Source organism: Antechinus flavipes, chromosome 2 (genome assembly GCF_016432865.1).
Source record: "Antechinus flavipes isolate AdamAnt ecotype Samford, QLD, Australia chromosome 2, AdamAnt_v2, whole genome shotgun sequence".
In the NCBI taxonomy this organism is placed as follows: domain Eukaryota; kingdom Metazoa; phylum Chordata; class Mammalia; order Dasyuromorphia; family Dasyuridae; genus Antechinus; species Antechinus flavipes.
Genome location: NC_067399.1, coordinates 80,658,626 through 80,679,302, shown reverse-complemented (window position 1 = coordinate 80,679,302; position 20,677 = coordinate 80,658,626). Strand labels below are relative to the sequence as shown.

The window sequence follows — 20,677 nt, the reverse complement described above, 5'->3', positions numbered from 1 at the left end:
GGCTTTGAAAGCCCCTCATAACCCAGCCTTCCCCAATTGCACCCTTCCTGCAGACTCTTCGGTCCCAGAATGAGACGTTGTCACTCGACTCCAGGAATTTTCACTATGCCTGGAATATTCTCCTTTCTCATCTGTACCTAAGGCTTCTCTAAGTTGCATGAGGCAACAGCTCAAATCCCTCCTTCTACAGAGAGACTTTCCCAGTACCTCTTAATAGTGGTATCCTAATCTATTGATTATTTTCTTATTTATTCTGTATTTAGCTTGTATGTTTATGTGTTTGCATATTGTCTCATCCATTAGATTGTAAATTCCTTAAGGACAGAGACTGCCTTTTTTGCCTTTCTTTGTAACTACAACTCTGAGCATACAGTAAACACTTAATAAATACTTACTGACTTAGCAACTGTTTGAATTTGGGGAGGTCAGGTTGGGGTGAGATAGTGAGCAGTGTGAACCTGGGTACCTCGGAGAATAGTGGTACCCAGGACAGCAAATGAAAAGTTAGGGAGATGGGAGTACTTGGGGAAAGGTCAATGAGTTTAATTTGGGACATTTTCAGTTTAAGACATGATATCTGTAGGCCATCCAGTTTGAGATGGAAAATTGGAGGTCAGGAGAAAAATTAGGGCTTCATAAATAGATCTGAAAATCATGGGCATAGGGATAATTGTATCTGTGGGAGCTAAAAAGGACACCAAGTGAAATAGTAGAAAAGGAGAAAGAGACTAGACATATGGGTTATACCCATTAATAGTAAACATGACCTGGCTGAAATTCTAACAAAGGAAATGGGAAAAAAAAAAAAAAAATGATGAGACAGGTAGGAGGAAAACCAGCCAGAAAGGACCTTCGGTAACTAGGTGGCCTAGTAGTTTGAAGATTTTGATTCAGGAAGAATAGTATTCAAATTCTGCCTCAGCTACTTAATAACTATACACATTTATTTAACCTCTTAATGACTTAGTTTCTGTGGATCTAAAATGAGGGCAGTTATAGCAACTTCATCTTAGGATTGTTGTGAAGATAAATTTAATTCTTAAGGTGCTTACCTTAACATTGTTGTTAATACCTTAATGTTTTATTATATAGAATGTATAAACCTTAAATCATTTAATCTAATTCCATGATTTTTAACACATGAAAAAACATAAGTCCAAAGTAGCAAAGTACTTGTCTACATTAACATAGTGGATAATGATAATAATGATTGGCATTTTTATTGTGTTTTAAGGTTTGTGCTTTGCTTTTATAGAGGGTTCTAGGTGGCACAGTGACTAGAGACATTAGGTGTGTGAATCTGGGTAAGTCACTAAAAATCTGTACTTGCCTCAGTTTCCTTAACTGTAAAATAGGAATAAAAGCACCTACTTCTGAGGCACAGCAAAGTCATTCCCCATCACTCCTTTATTCATCCTCCCAATTCATTTTTTAGCAACAGAACTAAGATTCAAATCCAGTCCTTTGACTAGGAAATTCAAACAATTTTTTGATCATATAGGGATGTGAGAATATGAATACAGAAATGAGACAAGTGAAATTACTGGGATTTTTAAACATATAAGTAAGAACCATCTAATGTGATTGACTAATTGTATCAGATGTCTTCAACTGCAGAATAAACTTAGATGATTGTCCAGTCATTTTTAAAGTTACTTTGACATGCTAATTTAATAATCGCTAAAAATAAAAAGTAAATATTCACTTGAGATCTTTAAAGTATATGATATGTTTGATTTTTACACTTTTTTATATTTTAATGCAGCAAGATTATCTTATGCTGGCAACTTTGGATGAAAATGAAGAACTTGTGGATGGAGGCAAAAAAGAAATGATTGATGACCTTCAGCAAGGTGAACTAGAAGCATTTATCAAAAGTCTGGGTGTATCCAACTATTCAAAGAATTTCCTCTTGGAAGAGGACAAGGAGCTAGTAGGAAACAAAGTCAATGATAAAGAAACTAAAGTGTCTAAAATAGAAAAGAAAAAAGAGACTTCAGCAGAAAATAAAAAAACACCAGCTAATAAGGATAAAAAAAATTTGAAGAAGCAAGCACAAACCATTGATAAAGATAGTAGTACTAAACCAGCTGTAAAGAAAGATAAACAACAAGACGTCTTTGAATTTTATGCTAGACCAACATTGCTGATCAAAACTGGGGGGAAATGGTATGATCTGGAATATACCAATGAGTATTCCTCAGAACCTCAGTCAAAAGTTATTGTATCCCAATACAAAGCTTTGGCTCAGAAACTGTATCAACATGAAATCGACTTATTCAAGAACAAGACAAGTAATCAGAAAGGTGGCTCCTCTTCTACATGGATGAAAGCTATAGTGTCATCTGGGACCTTGGGTGACAGACTGGCTGCCATGATCCTCCTTATTCAGGATGATGCCATCCATACACTCCAATTTGTGGAGACCCTTGTGAACCTTATTCAAAAAAAGGGTAGTAAAGGGCAAAGTCTGATGGCTTTAGATACTTTTAAAGAACTGCTCATTACAGACCTTTTACCAGACAATCGTAAACTACGAACATTTACTCAGCATCCTTTCGACAAACTAGAAAAATTGTCAAGTGGCAATAGGGATACAAGGGATAGGCGATTGATATTATGGTATTTTGAACATCAGCTCAAACACTTAGTAGCTGAGTTTGTGCAAGTTTTAGAAACTTTAGGTCATGACTCCCTAATTGCAACTAAAACTCAAGCACTTAGAGTAGCTCATGAGATTCTCTCTAATAAGCCTGAAGAAGAAAAAGCCTTTCTAGTACAGCTGGTAAATAAACTTGGAGACCCCCAAAACAAAATAGCCACCAAAGCCTCCCATCTGTTAGAGACTTTACTTCATAAACATCCTAACATGAAAGGAGTCGTGTGTAGTGAAATTGAGAGACTAATCTATCGATCAAATATTAGCTCCAAAGCCCAATACTATGCTATTTGTTTTTTAAATCAAATAGTACTTTCACATGACGAAAGTATTTTGGCTAATAAACTAATAACTCTTTATTTTTGCTTTTTCCGGACTTGTATCAAGAAAAATGATATTGAGTCTAAAATGCTTAGTGCCCTTTTAACTGGAGTAAATAGAGCTTATCCATATGCTGAAATCAGTGATGAAAAAGTAAAAGAACAGCTGGATACACTATTCAGAGTGTTACATCTTGTGAATTTTAATACCAGTGTTCAAGCCCTAATGTTGCTTTTTCAAGTAATGGATTCTCATCAGACAATATCAAACCGATATTATGCAGCTTTATACAAGTAAGTAACCTTCAGTTTACCATTTGTAAATGTACTGCAGTGTTTCAGTCCCTGGATCATAGGCAGAAGATTTTATAATTCTTTGTAGGACTTTGCCTTGGAAAAAAGAGCAGGATTCATGGATTTCATGAATTTTTGCTCTCCAGTGTCTCCAGAATTTTATATTTATACTTTAGCATTTAATAGAATTAAAAAAAAAACCCTTTTTTTGATTTAGTGCTTGAAAACAGTCCATTGCATGTAAAAAGCAAAGTTAGCAATTGCTTTTCTTATGGTCTTTGTTTTGTAGCTTGGTAAGATGTCACAGTGTTTAGAGCCAGGATGTAACTGAAACAATCCAGTTCATCCCCCTCTTTTTACAGATGAAGAAGCTAAGTGCTCTCTCTGCATCAGACTTGTAATCAGAGAGAGTCTGAGCTTTTTAATCCTGCCTCTTCCATGTATTAGGCTAACATGTCATTGAACCTATGTTTGACCTTCGTCTCCTTATCTGTAAAATGGGACATTCAGAAAGAGCCAATCTGAGGGAATTTTGTGGGCCCTTCCAAGGAATTTTAACTCTGTTTTTATAGCTTTGGGTTTGATAAGATAGACTGAGAGACCATACATGTATCAGTTTTGTTAGGATTTGTCATGTCTGACTCTTTGTGAGCCCATTTGGGGTTTTCTTGGCAAAGTGGTTTATCATTAGAGTCATTTGCCATTATTTTTCCAGCTCATTTGAAAAATCTCATAAGGCAAATTGAGAATTAGGAAACTGAGGCAAACAGGGTTAGGTGATTACCCAGGATTCTGCTCCAGAATAAATAAAAGAAGTGAGGCCAGATTTGAGCCTTCCTGGGAACAGTGCTGTATCCACTGTGCCATCTAGCTGCCCACATGTGTCAAAGCACGAAATAATTGACTAGTTACTTGTGACATATAATTGACTAATCTGCTACTCATATCTTTCCATTGTGCCCTGTCATTTTGTTTGTTTGCAATATAAAATCTTACAAAAAGTTCTTAAAATAGATGTGACACTACTAACTGGCATGGTAAGAACCCAAGAAGCTTGAAATTTAACTGCTTTTCAATTCATTGTCATATGTATTATAAATAACAAATATCAATGAAATAAGAAGACAGAGTATTTCAATTCATTAAGCTGTGATTATTGAAGGCTTCAGAAATACTTAGCTTGTTTGAAATAAGACAAATTTGTCAAGAGAAAAATGTCATTTTGTGTTAACAGTTTCTTTTTTTTCCCTCTTTCTCTGACCATGGATAAGGAATGGTGTGTTAATGGCTGAAAGTGAAATGCAAGAAGTAGTACAGGGATTACAGTAGCAAAGATTTAATAGGATTTCAGAATAGGGAAGTTTTTACTGAAGTACTCTAAATGAGTAAAAGATTCAGGATTCAAAATGGTTGTATATGTCTCATCACAACTAGTGTTTGCTCTATTGTACCAGTGTTCAGTGTTTTCATTAAGTGGTACATTGCCAAGGCTGAAGACCAGTTAACTATTTCATGCTGCTATGGTTTTCTGATGCCTTCATTCAACTTGATATTTCTGTCATTCATTCTCTTCCACATCTATTATAAAAGTGATGATACCTTAGTCTAGGATACCATAAGGTCAAGAAATCCATTCTTATAACAACTTCATTCTTTAATCATGTGGGGTTAGACAGTATCTAAAGTAAATTTTTGCTAAATAAGATATTTTGTAAATAAACATAATTGACATTTCATTCTACAGGAAGCTGTTAGACCCAGGTTTGCTATTATGTTCCAAGCAGTCTATGTTTCTTAATCTTGTCTACAAGTCTCTGAAAAGTGATATAGTTTTACGTCGGGTGAAGGCATTTGTAAAGAGGCTACTCCAAGTCACTTGTGGACAGATGCCATCATTCATCTGTGGAGCTCTGTACCTTGTGTCTGAGATCCTTAAAGCAAAACCAGCATTACGAACTCAACTGCATGAGCATCTGGTATGTTTAAAAGCTTAAAAAAAAAATTGATGGCTGAAATGTATTTAGGTTTGTCTTTGAATATGTGGGGGAATTTGATAATGTTTGTTTTTAATGTCTTTTACCATTTTCTAAAAAAAAAAAAAAAGATTTGTTTAGAAATCTGTCCAAAAAAAAAGACTTTCTGTTCTATTACAAAGATTGTTTTCCAAGAGTTCAGGAGTGTCATGAATTCCAGATTCAAAATCTAGAAGTAAGATTGTAGTTTTATCTATTTACACAAAACCTGTTTTAAAGAGTTGTACTATCTGTGCAAGATAGTGGCTGGTAATATTTTTTTCTTTTTAGATCCAATCTCTGATTTCATTGGTATAGGAAAATCCCTCCACCAATTCAGAATAATACTTAGTCTGGAACTTAATAGTCTTAGAGAATTATCTGAGACTTCTAAGAATTTATGCAGCTTGTCACTTAGCTAGCATATATCATAGGTGGGATTCAAACCCACATCTTTCTGCCTGGGATATTAGCTCTATATCTGCTATTCTATACTTTATCTCATTTACTAATGAGCAGTTATGAGAAATGTTTCTTCAAAATCTTCAATCATTTTTAGGGTTTTAGACCTTATGATTACTACTGACTTTATATTAAATACCCACAAAGTTTTAAACTTTAAAATAGAAAATTATTTTGAAAAACCTTTCTTTTATTAGGAATCTGATGAAGAAGAAAATTTTCTGGACTTAGATGATGATGATGATGATACTGAAAAATTTACAGATGCTGATAAAGAAATGGAAAAAACTGCCGATGAAGAAATAGATAAGGATGAGAGCACAACTGAAAATCTTGTAGAAGCAGAAAAATCAGGTTCTGCCTCATGGGTTCATCTTAAGAATTTGGAGGGTAAGTTTTTATAATGAAGGTATTGAATTAAGTACAGCAAACATTTAAATTACCTCCTCTGTTAAGACATTGGGAAACAAAATAGCCTCTGCTTTTCTTCTTAGTGAAGACAGTACTACATAAGGCATACAGTACTAATTACTCAGGGAGATTGCAGTGAATTATTAAGTGGGAATGAGGAATGATATGGGGGCCAGATGTCCTTCATGGATCATGTGAATTGAGTTTTGAGGGGGGTTAGTTATTCCAAAAGACAAAGTCATGAGGAGAGAGGGTTTTAGGGAAGGAGGGTAGCCCTTGCAAAGGGCTGGGGGGAGGAAGGATTCGCAATACAGAATAAATAAATGGAAATTTTGGTAAGTCATTTTGGAAACAAAGCTTGAAGCCAGATTGTTTTGAATAAACTACTCGTGATCCTTGAGCAGAAGAGTGGATAGATGCAAATTTGTGTGTTGAGAATCTAGTGTTGGCAGCAATACTGTATTGTAGATGGGACACACCTGAGGCAATTGCAGAAACTTAGATAAAGAAGACCAAATTGAGGTGATGCCTATAGCACTATCCAGAAGGAAACTAGATGTGAAATGTGGAGGTAAAATCAACAATAGCTTTGTAGGATGGGAGTGTAAGGAATAGAGAACAAGGGAGGATTGCAAACTCTGGTGACTGACAATGCTAAGCTGTGACACTGGATGGAAAACTTTTTCGGTCTTTAAATAACTTTGATAAATGTCAGTTATTGTTGTTGATGAAAGAGAACTAAGCTCTTGACAGAGGGAAATTGGAAATACAGTACTTTCAGGCAGAAGATACTGAGATCTATTGAACATGTTCAGAGTTTGAGGTGCCTATGTGATATTAAGCCTTATGATTTCATAACACTCAGTTTTGATTTTGTTATTTAATTCTTTCAATTTACATCCTTATAGTCATTGTGTATGCATCTGTTGGCTCCATTTTGTATCCATTCATCTCTAGCGTTTCTTAGTTTGTAGCAGTATTCCATTCTATTCCATAATCATAGACCATGATTTATTTAACTTTTCTTTCATCAGTGGGCTTCTGGTTGTTTACTATTCCTTTAATATTGCAAAGAAGAACAGCTATAAATATTTTGTGTAGGGGTCATTTTGTGGTATTGAAGAGAAAATATTGAGTTCTCCAGCATATGGACACTATAGCCCTGAGTAATCAATACTAATAGTACATATTCATCTAATACTCTATGATCACAGAGTACTTTGTTTTGCATAAGAGTTGATTTTCGCAACACTTATGTTATGTATGGATATTGTTCTCATTTTATAGATGAAACTAGATATAGTCTTTGGTTATGCTCTTTGATGTCAGAGCCAAGCCTACAACTCAGATTTATTGTTGTTCTGAAACTGTGTAATTCATTGATTACTGAATTAAAAGTCAGAAGACCTTCAAGTGTTGTCATTTATCACTTCAGATGTGACTATAACTAAGTCACGTAGCCTCACTAAACTTCAGTTACCGAATATGTACAACAGGGACAATAACCGTACTACCTATCTCAAAAGTTGACTGGTAATAAAAAACTCAAGATGGCAGTGTGGTGTAATCTACAATGTTTGTACATGTCCTTGAATTAGCAAAATTATGTGGTAAATTGGTACTCTCAATCTGAGTGATAGGATTTTTCTTTTCTAATGTGGTATTTCATTAATGTGTGAAAAATATCATTTCAAATCACCAATTTATTTATAACTTACATCATTCAAGAATTATCTAAGGGTAATGAGAGGCTAAGTGCTTTGTCCTTAATTGTACATGGTACATGTCTCAGGCCCTGTACAAAAGCAGTTTGGCCTTGGAAGTGGGATGTGATTGGGAAGTAATAACTTTGTATGCTTTTAGGTGGGAAAAACTTAAGTACCTATGATCCATTGAATCGAAACCCTTTGTTCTGTGGAGCAGATAATACAAGTCTTTGGGAACTCAGAAAGGTAAAGTATTCTTAGATTTTCATTAATACTATTGTGCTATTTTAGGGTGCTCCTTTTCCCATAAGGAGAATCTCAGTTTTTATTCCATGATTTTGAAACTGAAAAATTGTATGTAATTGCAAAGGATTTTTTTAATTAATTTGTTATTGCTTGCTTCGTAAGTAGTTTTTAAATTCTTAGTAAGATGATGTGACTGTTAAATAAGTAATTCTAATAAATGAAAAGACATGCTCATCAAATATGTGCTCAATATTGGGAAATTATTTTTAAATTTAATGTAGATGGGAAGGGAGTGCATGTTTACTTAGTCACATTTTTTCCATATTGGTTAAGTCCAATATTTTTTTCTTCACACTTCTGCTGTCTTTCTCCCTTTTGTCTCGTTAAACTTGATCCCTTAGTGCTCTTTTACTTGGTTTAATTCTAGATCCACTATTTTAATTATCTATATTGTACTGTTGTTGTTTGGTTGATAGTCATGGAATATTTTAATCTCCAAGAAATCATAAAATAGAGTATCATTCAGAGAGCAACAGCATGTGGTATATGAGAGGTTATAACACCTAACAAATAAGAAGTTGGAAGAGTTAAAGTAAAAGATGTGCTTATTCCATGATGGGGGCAAAGGACAATCTGCTTATGGCCTGTGGGAAGGTCTATCCCATCTTCTCTCCTCCATGAGAACTAGGGAGAGGATACATACAAGAACTACCTGGAATGGGTAAACATGACAGGATTGCAGTCTACATCCTTGAAGGGTGCCTTTTCAGAAAAAAAAGCATGGCACCATTTTATTTTATTTTTTTAAGATCAAATAATGAATTTGATTAAATTTCTTGCTTTGAATGAACTCAAAAGTTAGCTCAAAGAAATCAAGAATATTTTGCAGTCACTCAGTTAATAGTTTTTGTAAAGTTAATTTTTATATTAAATTAGCTTTATAAGGGTATGTTACATTTAACACAGTTAATAAAATTACCTTTTTTTGTCCTTGTTTGAATTTCCTCCTTTTCTTTTCCCTGTTTTTCTTGAAACAAAATAAGCATTTGTTGCTTTAAGTGGCCAAATAATAAATAAAATTAAATATACAAAAAGCAAAAATAAATTTAGTTTAAGTGAAAAATAGAATAGCTAGAATTTAGAATAGGAAATAAAGTTGTTCATAAACTACTTAATATTGAGTAAATTTGGCCACTTAAAGGAATTATTTTGTTTTTTAAAATAAATGAAAGAATCATTTTACAAAACAGACTATCACTCTTTGGTTTATCTGTTTTGCAAGTTCAAATTGTTTTTTTGCCTGACAATATAACATTAGAAATCTGAAGTTTACAATTTTTTTTTTTTTAGCTTTCTGAACATTTTCATCCATCTGTGGCCCTTTTTGCAAAAACTATTTTACAGGTAAGTTTGAAACAAAAGGAAAGACAAAGGTGTATAAAAGGTACATGTCTAACTTTCTTCTAGGTAATTACAAATAGATCCACAGAAAATCTTTCTGTACTGATTGATGTCAGCATAATACCTTGTTAAATGAAAAGAGTAAATGATTCTGTGTTCCATCAGTTTGAATCCTGGGCCATTGCTGACTAATCCCCAAGAGGTTCTGTTTCCTCTTTGTAATATATGGAGGCTGATGTTTTGATTCGTAGGTTCTGTGAATTTAAGCCTGGCTGTTAGTATCTGCTTACAGATAACTTTTTTTTTTACCAATGTCATACAACATGTATGCCATACAATGTATAGCATAGTAGAGAGAGCCCTTTATTTTTTTTTTTTTATTATAGCTTTTTATTTACAAGATATATGCATGGGTAATTTTTCAGCATTGACAATTGCAAAACCTTTTGTTCCAACTTTTCCCCTCCTTCCCATCCCTTCCTCCAGGTGGCAGGTTGACCAATACATGTTAAATATGTTAAAGTATAAGTTAAATATAATATATGTATACATGTCCAAACAGTTATTTTGCTGTACAAAAAAAAATCAGACTTTGAAATAATGTACAATTAGCCTGTGAAGGAAATCAAAAATGCAGGTGGACAAAAATAGAGGGATTGGGAATTCTATGTTGTGGTTCATAGTAATTTCCCAGAGTTAGTTCTTTCGCTGGGTGTAGCTGGTTCAGTTCATTACTGGAGAGCCCTTTATCTAGAGCCAGAGTCCCTAACTCTGAATATCAACCGTTCTTCCTTGTACTTGAATAGATCCATGCTTTCAATAGCCTCTTTTCCCACCTTCTCCATCTCAGGGTAGAACACTTGTTAACAATTAAGGCTCTTCAGAAATGGAAAGTGGGCCACTTGACTAAGTTGAGTTTTCCTTCCCTGGGGGACTCCACATAAATATAGTTGAAAGAGGTGGTAAGAGAGATACTCAGTCAGTTAGGAATTGAACTATAGAGGTGATTCCTTATGTCCCTTTGAGATCTCTTGATTTTCTTATGCTCTAATTCAATCAAGTAATTTCATCTTCCTGTTGCTCAAGTCCTTTATCTTGGGTTGAAGCTTTGCACTAAGTCTCCATTGTCCTGGTTTGTAGGTCCCATGGTCCATTTAAATAACAGTAACTTGCAACAGAGCACTTGCTATTTATAATAGATTCTACATGGATTATCTTAATTGTTCCAAATAGCAGCTGAGAAAGAAAGATACCAGGAGTTGTTCCCATTTTCTTTGTAAAGAAACTGAAGTTTATTAAGAGTCAGTGAGTCACATAGCTAATAAGTGATAGAGTATGGACTCAGATTCACCTTCTTTCTGAGTGATGTTATTTCACTTAAGTCAATTCTGCTCAATCAGAAATAGAGTAGAAGGAGAAAAGGGAGATAGAGAAACATAAGTATGGTGATTAAATTATATTTAATTTAATTCAACCCAGTATCATTTTTTCTTTATTTTAGAATTTCTAGAATTTAGTGTGGTCATAAATCTACTATTTTAATTCATTTCTTAAGAAGTTTTAAGCTTTTTGCTTGTTTCCTGATTATAGGGGGATTATATTCAATATTCCGGAGACCCATTACAGGATTTCACACTAATGAGATTTTTGGATCGATTTGTATATAGAAATCCAAAACAACATAAGGGAAAAGGTGAGTCTTCCTTATGTAGTAAAGGATTTATTTATCAGACTTTGTGGCTGAGGGTATATGATCACTAACGTTTTACTGACTTACACATTCCATTTTAGAGAACACAGACAGTGTTGTGATGCAGCCAAAAAGAAAGCATTTCATGAACGATTTGCGGAATCTTGCTGGTAAGTATGAAACTTGGAAGTTTGAAACTGTTGAGAGTTACAGAAGGATTATATAGCTTTTGTTGGTGTTTTCCATATAATTGGAAAAGAATGGCTGGACCAAAAACTTCTTATTCTCTAGAAAAAGAGAGAGTGTATAATCCAGGACTGCTGCCTAGGTTTTCTGTGTTTCTGCCTAGACAGGTTTTGTAGTGTTTTAATACTATAAATATATTTGTATATTAATTGCATTACTAATCTAAATAAGTAGACCTACCATAAAGAAAGGCAGAAGGCATTTTTATATTAATTGTAATTTAAATTTTTTTATTTTACTCAATCCTTGGGTAGTTTTGTTCAGATTTTTGTAACTAGTCAGATTTAATCCTCTAACTTCTTAGTGTTTAATAAACTAGTTCATAAATTTTAATTTTTATTTCAGCATGGCATTTTGAAAATTGTTCTCATTCTTTACATTAATATTCTCTAAATTTTTTCTTAGTTCAGATAATATTTTTGTTTGAGGATTTTCTCAGAAAAGATGACTTTATTTTTTAAAATTTAAAATAATTACTTTTAGGTAGTTCTGGTAGATTTTCTTATTTGAGAATAAAACTGGTTAACTATATTTTAATAATAGTACCTGTTGTCCCTCTGATTGTATCATACATACATTAAGATAATGTATGATAGTGAAAATGTCTTCAAATTTTAGTGTGGTTTTTTATTTTTTTTTTAACAAAATGATTTTGTCTCAAATTAAATATAGTGACAGAGCCATTATCTTGTTTCTTGCCCACTAGGATAGTTTTAAGCAGTAGACAAAAAAACAAGTATTTTTAAGAGTCAAAATCCTTTTCAGGTGCTTTATTGACTGTTTAGGAAGTTGGGTATGTTAAAGTTGACCCTTTTTTTACCCTTAGCCATTTACTTTTAGCTCCTCTGGATTTTCCATTAATCATCATTTTTGGTATCTGTGAAATATTCCATTCACTAAGTGTTAATGTTTTGAAGAATTTTAATAATGTTATGATTTTAACATTATTGTTGAAATAATGTTTTTCCTTTAATGAAAGATTTAATGAAATCTTTTATATTTTAGTGAACAGTAAGGAATTCCTTGCAAAGGAAGAAAGCCAAATACCAGTGGATGAAATTTTTTTCTACAGGTAATACGATTTTCTTTCTTATTTCTTTTTTTAATTGTGATAATACTCTTGATAATTTTAGTTGGGGTTGCAAGTTGTATAGAATCAGTTGTGAAGCATCAGTAGCATGAAGCACAAGAAACAAATTAATGAAATGTTAAGATGAATAGGAGATTTCTACAGTAAACCCAAAAAATTTCTACAAATAGCATTTTGAAGTAGTGGGTTATTTAGTTAATTCTAAGAATAGTTTAATAGTTACAATCTAAAGATCTAATTCAGATTTAAATAACTGAAATGGTCTATGTTAGCAGAAACAAGAACCTTAGAGTGGAATTATCTAGAAAGCAAAAGTAAATTATAGCTTACAACTTTCTTAGTTACAACTTACAACTTTCATCTATTTTTTTCTAGTAGTAGTGGTGGTGCTAGTAGTATTTTCTTTATGGTGACTTAGTAATTATCCTGAGTGGTCATATTTATCTTTATACATTGCATAGAAACCAAATTAGAGTCTGCTTGAAAACTTCGTGGGTCCCAAATGCACTAGGCCTACCTGTACTCAAAAGTTTCTAATGCTTTATGAATAACATAGGGGAAAAAACAAAACAAAAACAAACTCTTCCTATCCCCTCATACACCCCCCCACAAATCTCAGGCTCATAAGACTTCAATTTGAATTATCAGTTCCGACAATCTGGACAATTCAAATTCTTGAGTATAACTTTATATTTCTCTATTCAGGATTATAATGAGGAACCATTTATTTACTTGAATGTGATATATAAATATGATCTGTTATAGCTAGATGAATGCTAATGTTTGACTTGATTGTAGGTTAAAATTGAAGCACAATCTTTTGTTCTACCTGGACAATACTAGGAACTAGTATTCTAGGGAATTGAGAGAATCTTTGGAATTTGTGCCTTAAACCAAAAACTTTTAGCTATATTACTAGTTTTAGTATTTCAGTGCAATTTTGATAAAGGCAGCTTTTGTAACCTTGATGATCAGAATCATAACAACCAAGTGACTGGATGTCTTTAGTTAAAATGTACTATAGTGTCATGAGACTCACAGAAGTGACTGACCTGTTAATTCACCCAAGGGAAAATGAGTAGAAAAAGAATTCATATTGCCTAATTTAACTTGTAAGATTGGCAGTCATCATTAAGATCCTAGATCAGAAAAGTGTGAAATAGCTACTGTCCATATTGTATAACATAAGTAACTGGTGGAATTTATTTCAAGGTACTACAAGAAGGTTGACAAAGAGAAACATAAACGTCAGATATCTTCAGATGATGAAAGTGTAGAAGATGTAGATGATGAAGAATTTGAGAAGATACTTGGTTTGTAATAATTTATTTTTGTGAGCAAATGTTTTTGTTTGTTTTATAAATTTAGTCTCATTTGACCTTGTACCTTCCCATCGTGGCCCGAGATAAAGTCGACAGAGAGGGTATTTAGACCACCTGCCATGCAGGTAGATAGACAACCCGTAGAGCTTGTCTGTCAGTTCATATTTCTAAAAGACACACTCAGGTGAACCCAAAATAAAATCGGAAAAAAGTGGACAATAGGTGGTTGTTTTTTTGTTTTTGTTTTTATATATATATATATATATATATATGACCTCCACTCTTCTCCCAAGACAAAGGCACATCTCTTTCATACTAGTATTCTTCCAGTGATGCTGAGTAACTATAAATCATGGAGCTAATCCAAATAATCAAGGTTGAGGATCTTGCAAAGGGGAAGCAAGAAACACATGCTGGATACTAATAGACTTTACGCAACACATTATCTGGAGAGAATTAGGCAGAAGTGAAGTGGTGGTGCTCATCAGAAAAGTGTGTTACTGAACAAGGCAGGCTAGTTACATGATAAAAGTGCGGGATGACTCATGGGCAGCTGGCACTTACTTCATCCTCAGAAGATGAAGAGAACTTGAGAAAAAAACTCTGGGTTGTATGCTTACTTATCCTGTGCCACTGGCCCTTATTCCTTCTCACTTATCTTCCCTGTTCTGTGTTCTCGGTGTCCCATAATTGTTTATAGCCATCTGAACATGCAAGATATTTCATAAGTTCATGGGGTACATTGCCAGGAGAGATTTAAAGAGAGTAGAAATGTAGTTAGGTCAGGGCATTTCAGTGCACCTTCTCCTTTATCCAGCTTGTATTGTCTTTTGAGCTTGTTAGTGGGTGGTTTTATGCTTAGGGTTCTCCATCCGTGTAGAAAGTCACTCACATTGTACTCCATTGCATAAAACTCTAAAATCCTAGCAACATTCCAAAGAATATTTCAAAATTTGTGTCTTCATGTATATCTTATTACAACAGAATGCTGAACTATGGATAGGCTAGATGAAATATATAATTTAGGTAGAATTTCTTAGTGGAAGGTGATTTCTTATGTTTCTTTATTTCTTGTCCTTTACATGTTAAGGAGCTCTTTCTTTCTTGTTCTCACTCTTAGCATTATCTGCTCCCATAGAGGCAATGATTGCTTCTTTGTGAGTGATTTTCAATTCCATGTCTTTAGCCCTTCTATTTCTAACTGCTTGTATTTTAATTTCTCTACCTGGCTCCCCAAGAATATTTCTCTTTCAGCACATACTTAAAACTATGTAATTTCATCAGCTTTATCCTCCCAACTTTCTAATTATTCCCTATCCCCCAAATTGCTCTTGGTTTGATCCCTTACCCATTCTTTTTTAGTCACCATTGTAATAACCTTGGCAACTGTTTTTTTTTTTTTTTCCTTGTCATATCCATTTTCCATTCCGTCTTTATTATTCATTACTTCGATCAAAAAGTTCATGCTTTCGCGTTGCCTACCAAATTAGAACATAAAAATATTGATTTTAATTATATGTTAAGAAAAAGAAAATTGTGAAGCATTTTAGAAAAAAGTAAGAAAAAGTAAAATATAATGACATTATCTTGAATGCACCAGTTATTAGAATTAGTACTTTGGAAAGTAGCAATACCAGTTAAACCATATGTGTTCTAGAAAAAAAATCCAGTGTTTAATATATGAAAATTTTTTTTATTTATCTTTTTATTGTAGGAAAGATAAAAAGCTGATAGGGAAACAAATCTACCAGGAAAAAAATTAACTGCTTTTAGTGTTCTTAAATTAATGTTTCCGAACTAGATGAGTGGTCTTAGAAAAAATCCCAATTCTTGATTAAAAAACATGTAATTAGAGATCCATTTTAGTGTATTTAAAGAGAAGTTATCAAAAAAAATTTTTAGTAGAAACTTACAGAATATGAAATAAAGAATAACATTTAAGATAGTTGATATTTTGAACATTTGAGTTTGTTTTAAGTAGATTTTTTTATACTAGTTTAATTTTTACTATGATAAAAATTCAGCATAACATAATATCACAAAAGATTTTGATTTTCTGGCCCTCTGTGGTATGTTTATATTAGTTGTCAGTGTTCTTGCAGGACAGTGAAAATTAAGTGATCTGGAAATATAATTGTACAAAAGCTGTGCAGCAAATCAGTACTTTTCTCAGGCTGCCTAAAATTTCAGGATTCAGATTAGCACTGTTAATTTTAGTGAAATAAGTCTTATAAAAGTAATTAAATCATAGGATGTGTTTACATCTACTTATAAGTGAGAAGGTAATGAAATATGTGGAGATCTTTTTTATTTTTTGTTTTCTTTAGTATTTGATCTTTTTTTTTTTTTCTTGCAGACACATTTGAAGATGATAATTATTTTAGTGCTGCTGGAAAGGATGACCTTAATTTTGCTGGGTAAAGTACTTTACTTATTTTATTATTCTCATTTAATAGAACATTGTTGCCACATTTAACAAAACGTTTACGGTACTTTTATTTGGTTCTAGTAATGTAGCAAAAAAAACTAAGGGAGCTAAAAAAAACCAAGGGGATGAGGAATCAGACTTGGAAGGTAGTGAAGATGATGACTTCAATGATTTGGATGATGAAGAGATCTCCTTGGGCAGTATGGATGAAGAATTTGAGGAAATTGGTGAAGATGGAGGAACATTCATGGATGTGCTGGATGAAGAAAATGAAAGCATTCCAGGTCAGAGGGCATCTTTGGATGACAAGAACTTTTAACTTGAGGAACTTTGGAAAACCTTTCAGCTTTATTTTCCCTGAAGTTCATTTATAGGGTTTTTGCCCAAGTAGCTTCCTTAGCATATTATAAACTGATCACTTTAGTTATTGTTCAGCTACAAATCAGTTTTTTGCCTGCTCTTTTTATACATGGCACTGTGACAGCATTACTACTAATAGACATTTTCACATAATGATAATAATCCTGTTGATGTAGATGAAAGTTTTTTTTTTTTTTTCTGGAGGAGAAATGGAGATCTTTTGTAAAGTAAATAGCATTCAAAGTTGGGTTCCACAAGATGATTTTTCTGCTCATTTTCTATTTCCTCCCTTTCTTCCATACCTTTCTTCTTAATTGGTATTTCTATATTCTACAATGGATATAGAGGAGAGAAGAGAGAGTAAGATTAACTCGTGATCTCTGATACTTTTGTTAAAATATTAACTTCTTGGGGATAGAAACTTGTACTTTTTTCTTAATTTCCCTAATACTTGAACCCTAGGAGTTGTTTGATAAATATTTATTGATTAATTTCACTGATTTTACAGCTTATAGATCACTTCCTAATAACAAACCACCTCTAAGGCAACCAGATGTAGATAAAATATTCTGTAGCCTTATTTTACAGATGACAAAGCATTTCACAAGTTGAGCCATTCATAAGTTGGCAGAAAGAGGGCACATATGTAGGGATTGCTAGTTATCCTGGCACATGACAGGAAGGGCTTGGGACACTGGGGCTTCTCTACCATACCGCTTCATTCTTGGGATAATAAAGTGCTGACATGCATGAAAAGTGGAGATTGTGCCAAAAAATTAATTTTATTCATAATTAGTATTTTTTTCAACTATATGTTTCAATTCAGCTTCTCTATTCCCTCTAAGACAGTTACTATGCATGTGTAATGGTGAGTTAGCCACATTTAGAATGAGACCTGGATTCCAGTTCCCATTCTATTAGCTTTGCTCTTTGGGCCTTTTTTCTTAATTGGAAAACTGAGGGGGTGGAAGTAAAGTTCTGGCCAACTATGAATTCTATGAAATGGGACATTATACATATGAAAGGAATGTGATGCTTTGCTTTATGACTGTAATTCACCATACTGGAGGCTTTCTTGGTCATACTGATTGTATCTTCTCTCTAATGTTACACAGAGTGTTTCTTGAGGGAAAGCACCAACCATCTTTGTACCACTGCTTAGAACAGTGCCTGGCACATACTGAGTGTTTAATAAATGCTGGTTGACTGACTGACTTTAATTGTTTTATGTGTATTTTTTTAAATAACAGAACTAGAAGATGAAGTTAGCACCAAGGTCAGCACTAAAAAAGGCAAAAAGAAAAAAACAGATGATGTTGACTTTGCTACATCACTTGAAGGTAAGAAGAGTTTAATTTCTTTTATACCTTTTTTCTCTTAGACTTGAAACTGTAGAACTAATTGTTTTTCCTTAGAAAATATTTCCATATTGAATATCTTTATATTTTCCCCTACACTGTAACTATTCCTTCTAATAAAGCTTCTTGTAATATGCAAATCCAAAAAACATGGTATTTTTTTTTCTTTCCTTTACTTTGATTTCTACTTCATATTTAAAAATCTCCAAATCTCTTATTCATGATTAGACTACTGCATTACTTAACACCTAAGTTCTGCTTTTACAGCACTTTTCTCTCTTAAGACTTCTGCTTTTATGACACTAAAAATGCATTCATTCTTTTCTATACAAACCTGTAGTTCATCTTAGGAAGATTAGAACTTCCCTGATCTTTTCCTTGCTTACCTTTGAGCATTTAAAAAATGTTCAAATTGCCACTGCTATATGTGACAGTATAATGTATATTATAATGTATAGTAGTCTTATATAATTATTTTCATTTGGAATTCCATTATAAATAATTTTAAAAATCTTGACTATAAAACTTTTGTGAGCTTTTTCTATATTTCACAGTGTCACAGTAATGACGTATTTCAAGAGCATCTTTGTCTACCTTATTTTTTTCCCTTTTTTCTGAAATTTTAGGTTTACATATCTATAGTCACACTTGTGATTCTCCTATTTATCAGTATTAGCTTATTGGAAAGATAGCTGGTCTCAAGTCTAAGGAAGACCTGGGTTGAAGTTCAACTTTTTTTTTTTTTTTTTCAGATCTGGTCCAGACACCAGTTGTGTGACCATGAGCAAGTCAGTAAGACTCTGGCTGCCTTGGTTTCCTCAACTGTAAAATGGGGATAATAATATCACTTAACCTCTCAGCATTGTTGCAAGGATCAAATGCGATTGTATTTATTAAAAAGTGTTTAATAAGAGTACCTGACACTTAAATGCTTATTTCCTTTCTTACTTGAAAAGGATAGTGAGAATAAATAGCATATACTGATACATGTACCTAGAAATAGCTTCTTTTGTTTCTTTCATTCACCAGCATTCTCCTTGCTTCCCTCTAGCCTTCTCTCCCCATTTGCACATCTATCTTTACCTGTGAAGTGGGGGAAACAGAATTCTTTAGCCCCCAAATCACTGGTTGTGGCTCCTGTGACTTCAGAGGACAAGTGAGAATGGAAGGTGGAATGTGAGGGCAGAGCAAAATATGGAAGGGCCAGAGTTTCTTTTTGATGTAAATTTTTCTGTCCAGCCTCATCTGGCACTTCTTTTTCACTGTAGGATTTACAGCTCTAACCTATCTCAAGATGTTTCTTTTTTTGCACTTAATCTAGAATTTAATACTTAACACTTTTTACAGGTCCAAGGCAAAAAAAGAAGCGATCCTTCAATGACTCCAGTTTATTTGTATCTGCTGAAGAGGTAAGTCTAACATAGGTAAAGAGAAACAAATTAATTATCTTTTTTTTTTTTTTAAGATAAAATTTTCATCAACTTCTCCTTTTTTATTTTAAGTTTGGCCAGCTGCTAGATGAAAATGTGGGCTCCAAATTTGATAACATCGGTATGAATGCCATGGCCAACAGAGATAATGCAAGTAAGTGGTTTGTAACATTTAAGATTGGGGTTCTCAAATGTTATTTGAAGAATGACTAGATTATCTTGATTAATATAACTGGAAAAACTTGTCCAAAATTTCATAGATATACCCTCTAAAAGAACAGAACGTGAGCCATGTCTTCCTCATAGCAAAAGGGACTGTCGAGACCATATGGCCCAACACAATGCACAATAATCACCTCCACATCCAGTTTTTGCCTCAACACTCCTAGTGAAAGGAATAGATCAGTGCGATACTCGGCCCATTACCTTTCTGGACAGCTCCAGGTCTAAAGAAATCCTTTTTTATCGAAGCTTCCAGCCATTGTTTTGAGTTCTGCCTCCCAAGGCCAAACAAAGCCAATCTTTCTCCTGTTCTCTGATAGCTCTTCAAATGCTGAAAGGTCATTATCATGCCACCCCTGAGTTTTCTCTGGGCTGTTCCTTCCAGGGATGTGCTCATAGTAGGATATCAAGATAAAGTGAGCAGTGTTCTCAGACTTTTCTATGGTCTTTAATTTATCAATGTCTTTTCTGAAATGGGGCTCCCAGAATTGATTCTGATTTATTAATCATGTTACTTATTATCAGCCCCATCATAATGAACTGTCATAATTTCTGACATTTAAAAATTACTCAGTTCTTTCTGCATATTAATTATATCTCCCAATGGATGTTTTCCTTTTCTCCTGTTATATCTAGCTGTCTTCAGAATAATGGGGTGAAAAGGACTTCTCACTCTACTAAAGTTTGGCCTATGTGTTTGAAAATCCTTTTTGCAGTAAAAATATTTTATTTAATGCAATTACTCCACCAAATTGACTTTTTTCTTCAAAGGTATCAAACAACTTCAGTGGGAGGCTGAACGAGATGACTGGCTTCATGGCAGAGATGTGAAAAGTCTTATCAGGAAGAAGAAAAATTTCAGACACAAAGGTCCAAAAATCATACACAAAAAGAAAAGGCCAAGGAAATGATGTCTTTCTTAAAAGAGCCAATTATTTATAACTTTGAAATTCAATTTGTTCATTCTTATTCTGTGGCTTTCAAGCTATTAATTAAATTTGTAATAAACTATACATAAGA

General features: G+C 33.5%; 1 protein-coding gene across 1 annotated transcript in view; it reads left to right on the top strand.

Moving 5' to 3' along the window:
- The window catches only part of CEBPZ (CCAAT enhancer binding protein zeta), a gene marked incomplete at its 5' end in the record, with an annotated part of 21,523 nt that extends 846 nt beyond the window's left edge, over window positions 1-20,677 (top strand). Inside the window, 15 exon segments of the mRNA XM_051973562.1 lie at window positions 1,766-3,273; window positions 5,018-5,249; window positions 5,945-6,137; window positions 8,022-8,110; window positions 9,461-9,514; window positions 11,102-11,204; window positions 11,303-11,371; window positions 12,453-12,519; window positions 13,750-13,850; window positions 16,216-16,276; window positions 16,369-16,571; window positions 17,898-17,987; window positions 19,353-19,414; window positions 19,508-19,589; window positions 20,429-20,677. Coding sequence (XP_051829522.1) covers window positions 1,766-3,273; window positions 5,018-5,249; window positions 5,945-6,137; window positions 8,022-8,110; window positions 9,461-9,514; window positions 11,102-11,204; window positions 11,303-11,371; window positions 12,453-12,519; window positions 13,750-13,850; window positions 16,216-16,276; window positions 16,369-16,571; window positions 17,898-17,987; window positions 19,353-19,414; window positions 19,508-19,589; window positions 20,429-20,568 — 3,054 coding nt within the window.